Genomic DNA, 8362 nt, shown 5'->3' on the forward strand with positions numbered 1-8362 from the left:
CTCACCCCCCCGCCCCGAACAGGAGGCGCTCCGGCTGGCTCTAGGAGGAGGAGGAGGGGAGGAAACACGTTTTTGAGTCAATAATGGTTTATAATTAATTAGTTTAACCCTATACTAAAGCTATGCTGGAAATACAAGGTCCTAATGTGTCCCTTTATTATTCATGGGGTAGGGGCGCCACCAAGGGGGGCTCAGGGAGGGCAATGAACCTCCCTAAAAATAGATTTCTTCTTCTTTTTTCTTTAGGCTGTTCCCTTTTCAGAGGTCGACACAGCGAGTCATCCTCCTCCATCTAACTTTGTCTTCTGCGTCCTCTGTCCTCACTCCAACTGTCCATGTCCTCTCTAACTGTATCCATATGTCTCCTCTTTGTCTCTAACATCCTTCTACCAATATACCCACTGTCCCTCCTCTGCACATGTCCAAACCATCTCAGTCTGGCTTCTCTAACTTTATCTCCCAGTCCTTCAACCTGTGCTGTACCTCTGATGTCCTCATTCCTAATCCTGTCCATCCTCGTCCCTCCCAAGGAGAACCTCAACATCTTCAGCTCTGCCACTTTCAGTTCTGTCTCCTGTCTTTTTGTCTCCAAACCATACAACATAGATGCTCTCACCTTTGTCCTGTAAACCTTTCCTTTGACCTTTGACCTTTGCTGCCACCCTTTTGTCACAAATCACTCCTGAAACTTTTCTCCATTCTGCCTGGACTCTCTTCCTCACCTCTTTACCACACTCCCTGTTCTCCTGGACAGTCGACCCTGAGTACCTGAAGTCCTGCGCCTTTGTGACCTCTGACCTCTTTGTAGCCTCACTGTTCCACCTGCCACCCCTTCATTCACACACATGAACTCTGTCTTCCCATGACTGACCTTCATCCCTCGTCTTTCAGTCTCATACCTCTACCTCTCCGTGCTCTCTTCCACCTGTTCCCTGTTCTCACCACAGATTACAATGGCTAATTATGGTTTGAAATTATAAAATAGAGTTAAAACAAGCTTTTAGCTTTTCACCTTTCATAACACGTTTAAATAAAAACCATCTTATATTGAGACAGGACAGAGATATCAGAACATGTTGGGGATGACTCATCTACCACATCACATTTTAGCTCAGTATCTGTAAATTTAATCCGCCGTTTATCTGTTTGCTGAGGCTGATTTTTAATAATCTTGTGTCAGGTTGATTATGAAAGTTTAATAATTGTAGATGTAAATTGTAGATTTAAAATCCGTCCACTGGTTCATGAGATATTTTGCTAACAGAAGAAACACACAGGCTAAAACATTGTTAGAAAACCATAAAGACGAACATCCAGGGCTCCTTCAGCAGTGAGAAACAATAAGATTTAAATGCAAATGTTTGTGTAAATTAGAAATGTTGCTTATTCTTGACGTAAAGACCTGAATAAAACCTTCATTCTTACATTTCTGTCTTTAACACGACCTCCTGTTCACTGCATCCAGAACACGCAGGCGGAGCGCCGATGATTATTTTGCTTTTAAATCTTTCAGCTAAAGCGATTCCCCTGATGTCCTGTTAAGTGTGCATGATGGACTGAAACGGCCTTACAGGAAGCTTTAACAGAACCACTAACACTGAGACAAAGCCTTCAAGAAAAACAAACAAGAAACCCACTTTATTCATCATTTTATTTTATTTTTTTAAAAGGTGGTTTTATAAAAAAAACAAAACAACGGCTAACAACCCCAGACTGCTCCATTACCACCCTGTAACAAGGCCGAAGTGCTCAAGTTTGCCTCCAAAAAGGAAGAAAAAAAAAAAAAAAATCAGGTAAACAAGCTTGGAGAAATTTAGAGAGAACATCGTTTTAAAGTTGAAGGTACTTGCAGCTGCCGTCGCCCTTTAACCCCCCCCCCAGACAGAAACCTCAGGACAACAGAAGGACACATTATTAAAGTCCATCCAGGGCAGAGTGGGGTTAAGATGGGGGGAAAAAAATCATCTTGTTCTACTAAAGAAATACTTTTTGTTTTTAGTCATATAATCCATTTTACCTTCATAATTTTAGGTAAACTGGCACAAGACTAAAATACAATACTGACTTCACAGCATTTGTATGGCAGTTTGCACACCTTTAATTAGTGTGTTTTTTATTTATTTTTTATTCAAATCATCTTTCACACACGCATTTAAAAGCTTTTTTTTCTCTTTAAAACCGAGTTAACAGTTTGCGCCTGTTAGTGTTTAAATGGTCGCGCTCTAACGAGAGAGACGCAGAGTCCAGCTTGTTGGGCAGAAATTCCTCTTCTTAGGATAAAAAAACAATCTGAACTGGGACGCTGCGTCACGAAGGCCGGCAGCCCGCTGCGCTGAGGCTTACTGGTCAGCGCCGGCCGCCCTTTTGGTTCGTTTCCGGGGCGATGTTTTGGGCGAAGCCTTGTCTGTAAACCAAGAGGCAAACGTGCAAACATCAGAGCTCGATTACCCCAGTCGAAGAACAACACAAAGCATTTAAAAACTCGTTAAGATGAGACAAAATGATCCTACTCATGGCATTAAGGGTTTCCTGAGGAATCCAGCTGATGTCCACGTCATTGACTCCAACCGTGCCCTTCTCGATTTTCACAGAAATCCTTTTTCTCTACAGAACACAAGATGAAGGAGAATACATTTCATTTTTCATTTGTTTGATTCATTACTCTACTACAATCACAGTCCAGCACACTTTCAGATGAAAGGATTAGCTTTGTGTAAAGGTGATGAAAGCTTATAAGAGTTTATTTTGACTCGATTGATGAGCTGACTGCTAAGAATAAAACCTTTCCCACTTCCAAAGATTTGAATTATGCCATTAACTCAAGATGTATTTCTACACATACGTGGATAAAACAGAGGGGATCTGTTTATCTTGGCTTGAACAGCCACGTGTTTGTCTGTAAAGTCCACATGAAGTCATACCGTTCTTGCCTCCAGAAGCTGGTACAACCCAAACAGCATCAGGGACACCAGTCCAACCAGGAACACGTACATGAACATCCTGCAAACAGCACACAGTCATCTCTGTCCTTACTGTAGAACCCCCTGACTAGTTACTGCTTTTAATAAACCACCTAAACTGTTCAAAGTGTCATCATGAACAGCACTTTAGCAAAACGCATTTGCTTTGAGTTTAAAAAGAACTAAATGTTTTCACTGTTTGTGTAACTGTGTGAATGCTGATTCAGCATTTTACCATTAGCTCCCTGTTAGTTTTATTTAATATTTCTCTCTTTATTCTTTTCAGTCTAACTACTTCTGCATACTTTGTACTATTTTCGCCATTCATATATGAAAACTGAGCTCGTTCAAAAAACGGGTGCTATAACTTTTAGGTTTTGTAACTTTTGTACTTTTTGTGCAAAATATTTAACTTGATTTACAAATATTTTCTTCCATAGAAATACACGGAGATCTCTTCGATCCTTCTAAAACATTGTTTTCTTTCAAATCTGCTTCAGCTTCTCGCTGTAGTTTGTTTTTGATGCCACTAATAGATTAACTTTTGATACTTTTAGCTAATTTTACCTAACACTTGCTATTTTTAGCTACCATTTTGCCCCTTCTAGCTAGCGTTTTGCTACAATTAATTTCCAGCTAGTGTTTTACCACTTTTATTAGTATTATGTTTCTGTTAGCTTTGATTTAGGAGTTTGTGTTTTGCTACTTTTAATTAGTATTTAGCATCTTTCAGATTTTAGCTAGCGTTTTGCATTTTGCTCCTTTCAGCTAGCATTCTGCTTTTTTAAAGCATTTAACCACCGTTCTGCTCCTTTTAGCTTTAACAAATCAGTTTCAGATTCTTCAGCAATGTCATCCAGGACTCTGCATTTTTGCAAAAATAAATAAATAAATAAATACATTTCTCAGCCGGTTTGTGTTTTTTTTCCACCTGCAGCACGAAAACATACAGCTCATTTTGTGCCAAACTCACACCTCCACTTGCAGGTTTTAGCGCGCCTGCTTTGTTATTTCTCATTATTAGTCTGGGAGAGCTGAATTGAGTCCAGTCCGTGCAGCGACTCACTGCTGCTGCTGCTGCTTGTGGTCACCCTGACATGTTTTGCAGAGTGCACTTTTTGCAGTTTGCCGAGGGAGAACTTGCTTCACCTGCATTTTTTTTTTTTTTAAGTTTTGTGAGTATGTAAATAACAGGATATGACAGAGTCTTACGTTTCTCCATCCAGGCCCTCTTCTCGCTCAATGATGGTGACGGTCTCGTTGTAAACAGCAGTCTGGAACACGCTGCCCTGATTTAAAACAAATAAAACAATTCAAATAATTTGTAAGAACATTAAAGTCACATGTTCACAAAACTAATCAAGTCAGGGATACTCTGTGGCTTGTAGTAGATTCAGACCCAGGAATGCAGAGGAGCTCAAAATAAAACTAAAAAGTTTATTATTAAGAAAAACAAAATGACGTGGCAGCAGACTGCAAAACCTCCAGGAGCATGAGGACCAAACACGACGAACGCAGGAGGAACCAGGACAGAGCACAGAGGGAACTTTCTTTATTTGAACATGAGCACATTTAGGCTCCGTTTATGACTTCAGCTGTTTTATATTCTGCTTATCAACCAGCAAAGCATCAAGATAAAATCTTTACTTAATGAAAACCTGTTTTTTTTTTTTTGTTGCTATGATTGTTTAAAAATAAAGACGGTGGTAACATTTCATGTTACCTGTTTCTGTAAGTGAGTTCTCGTAATAAACAAGTTGTAGCTTGGAAAAACAAAAGCTGGACCCTCAGCTCCCACCACTCTCTGTACAGCTGACCGAGTTTCAGACACTTTTAGCTGTGGCGTCCATCTTGAATTGTCATGAAATCTTTCTAGCACACCGACACACAGGCAAACGCATGATAATAATATAGATAATAATGCTGATTGGACCTGAAACTCGTTGAAGAAAGGCATGAATAAAAGACTTCTTTGTCCACTCTTTAGCTCCCCCTGCTGTCTGAATGGGATTATGTCCAAACTGGACGATTCTTTTTGAGTATCTAACTATTTATTTACATGAAGACTGAACAGTGTTGCTCCTTTATTTTTAATGCACTTATCTAAATTAGATGTTCTTAGAATAAATAAAACTAATTGATGACTGTAATTATAGCCTGCCTATCTCAGCAGATATACTCACATCAGCTGATTATTCACTCCATGGCAGGAGCTTAATGGTTTAGTTTTTTAAGTTATGTTGGAAAGCGATAAAATTACCAGCCATTAAAGCTTGAATAAGAATATTTTTATTAATGGTCACATCTGTCAGCAGCTGCCTGAATGTTAAAGTGATCGTTCAGTTCAGTCAGAAAAGGTATATTTAACAGAGGAAGACTTGTGTCACCTGTAGGCGTTAACTGCTTGTTATATGGTAAGAAAACCCCCTTCGTGTCATTCTGCACTAACAGAAAGTACAGTTGCCTTTCTGCCCAAAAAGGCTTTTTTTTCCAAACTCGAAACGAAGAAAAACACTTTGTTAAAGTTACCTCAGTGTCAAGGTAGCTGAGGAGGATGACGAGACCAAAGGGGCGTCCGGCCATGGGTTGTGCTGGGATGAAGGAGTACTCGAAGGAGGCCTGAGCCTGGGGCTGGACCACCGTGTTCAGGGGCAACGCTGTGAACTGCAAAAACACAAACAAAGCTGAGCTATCGCATTCTCGGGCCATTAAACGGAGACATGACTTTCCAGCAACACGACTGAAACCCTTAGGAGAGCTTTGGTATGTGGCAGTACTTATATTTTACCTGAGTTTTTTAAAACTTGAAAGGCTACAGCTGGAAAACAAGGAAAGACGGTGTTGAAAAATGTATGCAGTTTTTATCTGAGGACACTTACGTTCTGAATGAAGAACTGGAAATCCTGGGGGTAACGGAAGGAGGCCTCCAGTGACTGAACGGTAAAATCCTGACTACCCTTATTGGTGAAACCCACAAGGAACTTCACTATTTCATTGGCAGGAAACTCTAAAAGAACAAAAACACACATTTAACGTAATAAATACATGAAAGCAGAAGATGTACAAATGGGTCTAATTTCAAGCTTCAGGTGATTAATCTCTGGTTCCAACATGTTGAATGAAACAAACACCGTAGTAAACTTAATCTCTTGACGAACCTTCGCCCGTGGTGAAGATGATGGTGGTGTCGGCATCGGGGTGAGAGGTTATGAGCTTATCCGCAGCTTCCTCCTCTTCATCTCCTTCCTGACGAAGTACAGAATTAAAACCCAGCCTGTACGCTCCGCCGCTCTGCCGAAGACACCAAACTTACCGTATGCTGCACTTGATCTTCTTCGACAAGCATCTCTTCCTCATCCTCCTCCTCCTCATCGACGGCAGCGTCTGCGTCCTCGACGGAGTCCTCGGCAGGGTCTGCACCGACGTGTCCTGCAGAGCGAGAGGACAGCAGCGATTTTAACTGAGACCGTAATAAAGCCGTTTCCCGTCCTAAACCTCGACGCTGTCGGATGAATTCAGTGAAGATTGTTTCATCTTTATGAACGTGTTATTTACATTCAGCTATTCTTTGTGTACATTCTTGTAAAACCCTCTGACATATTACTATATTATATATTAATACACATCAGGATATTCATCAGAGGGTTCCCAATTCCCTCCTCAAGTTAGACAAGCAGCAGATGCAGGTAAAGTTTGGGGAAATGGACGTAAACTTCTCCTCCATGTTGCTTGTTCCTAATTAAAATCAGGTGCTGATGTTGTCCACACTGTCCTTTTTTCCATTTGTGAATCGACCCCAAGCTGGGTGCCACTTCATGATTAGACTTAACTAAAACACGTCATTTGGTTTGTATGTTAAAACCGCCTCTGTGATCTGGTGTTAGGAATGAATCTGCATCTTTTTTTTGAGGTTTTAGTCATTATTTCATTATTGCAAGCCGTCAAAAAGGTGAAAGTAAAGTTAGATCAATTACTCAGCCAATATAGGCCACATTAACAAACACACAAATGGATATAACTCAGGCAAATTTACAGATATTGAGCTAAAACTGGAGCTTGGAGTCACACAGTTGGAGCGTGACATTGATTGAGATTTTCGAGGTTTGACCAAAACGCCTACAACGCCGTCGTTTCTCAATTTAAGATGACGTTTGAAACTCTGGCAGGCGATATGAACCCCTTTAAAGAAAGGCCAGACCTGTAATTCTTTTACTTTATTCATTCTGCAACCATTTGGCTCTGTTAGGGCTGGAGTTTACCCCTCAGCTTCCTCAGTTTTTTTTTTTAAAGGACATTTTTGGTAGCAGATTAGTATGTGAAGAACTCCTCAGGCATGTGCAGAAAACCTAGTTGGTAGTCTGCACATCTTTCAGAACACATATACTGCTTGTTTTTTTTTATTATTAAAAAGCCCTTTTCTGTGTGTATTTCAGGGATTTGACACATTCCCTTCTGGTTATTTCCAGCAACAAAATGTGAATCTGGGTCAGTGGACAGAGGGGAGAAAACAACAAAAACAAAATCAACAAATCCCCCCAAACCAAGCTGGTTCCCACTGTGGTGACGTGTCCCAGCAGGAGGCAGCTGCTGGATGGGGTTTCGGTAAAAGGTTGGAGAAATTCACAAATTCAAGCTTCAAAAATGGAAACAGGCGTCTCACCACATTATTTCTGCTTTAAACTAGACTCAGAGACTGATGATTTCCAGTCATTTACAGTCAGATATGAGCTGTAATGGTGCTACTGTGGATTTATTACTGAATTATACGCCCCTATGGTAGTAGTAGTAATACTATAGTAGTAGTAGTAGTAGTAGCAGTAGTTTACGCAGCATTTATGAAGGCTGCTCAGCGACGTGACTATGCCACGTCAAAAAGCACTGACGCCTTTTTTTCACGTTTCCCAAAGTAAAATAAGCACCGAAAGGTTGTGGTTCCGGTTGGGATAAAGACGCTTACCGACTGATATCAGTCCACAGGGGAAGGCCAGCAGGAAGAGCAGCAGCATTTTCGAGCCGAAGTTGAACATTTTCACGGGCTTTGAAGGCTTCAGACGTTAGTTACACATCAGCGTTCAGGAGAGAAGAGACAGCGGCGGAGCTGAGGGGGCGGGATTACAGCGGGTTAGCTCCGCCCCCTCCGCTGCTGCGTTCTAGGGACCTGGGAACATGGAGCTTTTATCTTAGAAAAAAAGAAAACAACCAATGACTTATATGGATAGACATGACATCACGTGACTTTGGATGAGCTTAAAACGCCGCCATCTTACGATAGTAATACAGCTCCGCTTTTGCGCTTATCTATACAGGAATGCCTTCTTTTTATGCTGCATTTTTCTGCACAAATCTTCACGGAAAATGTCCGGACGGCGTTACATTTAATCGGTAAGTGTTTTTCTTTTAAT

At 41.0% G+C, this 8362-nt stretch overlaps 1 protein-coding gene across 1 annotated transcript; it reads right to left on the bottom strand.

The window, feature by feature from the left end:
* Positions 1-1998: 1998 nt before the first annotated feature.
* Positions 1999-8076, bottom strand: LOC108235676 (translocon-associated protein subunit alpha). The gene is made up of 9 exons (XM_017415818.3): positions 7918-8076; positions 6274-6389; positions 6119-6206; positions 5840-5967; positions 5490-5624; positions 4173-4249; positions 2922-3000; positions 2511-2604; positions 1999-2404 (listed from the first exon to the last, which is right to left on the bottom strand). The coding sequence occupies exons 1-9, from the start codon at positions 7985-7987 to the stop codon at positions 2340-2342; spliced, it is 852 nt and encodes a 283-aa protein (XP_017271307.1). The 5' UTR covers positions 7988-8076; the 3' UTR covers positions 1999-2339.
* Between the last annotated feature and the right edge of the window lie 286 nt (positions 8077-8362).

The sequence above is a fragment of the Kryptolebias marmoratus genome, linkage group LG4 (assembly GCF_001649575.2).
Source record: "Kryptolebias marmoratus isolate JLee-2015 linkage group LG4, ASM164957v2, whole genome shotgun sequence".
Lineage (NCBI taxonomy): Eukaryota > Metazoa > Chordata > Actinopteri > Cyprinodontiformes > Rivulidae > Kryptolebias > Kryptolebias marmoratus.

What these genes read in the sequence shown, in the direction of transcription:
- LOC108235676 (XM_017415818.3), bottom strand. Translation starts at nt 7,987, where the DNA reads ATGTTCAACTTCGGCTCGAAAATGCTGCTGCTCTTCCTGCTGGCCTTC. An exon ending in TCAGCTACCTTGACACTGAG is followed by an intron (nt 4,250 to 5,489) that starts GTAACTTTAACA and finishes GTTTTAAATCAG; the next exon opens with GGCAGCGTGTTCCAGACTGC. An exon ending in AGCTTCTGGAGGCAAGAACG is followed by an intron (nt 2,605 to 2,921) that starts GTATGACTTCAT and finishes TGTGTTCTGTAG; the next exon opens with AGAAAAAGGATTTCTGTGAA.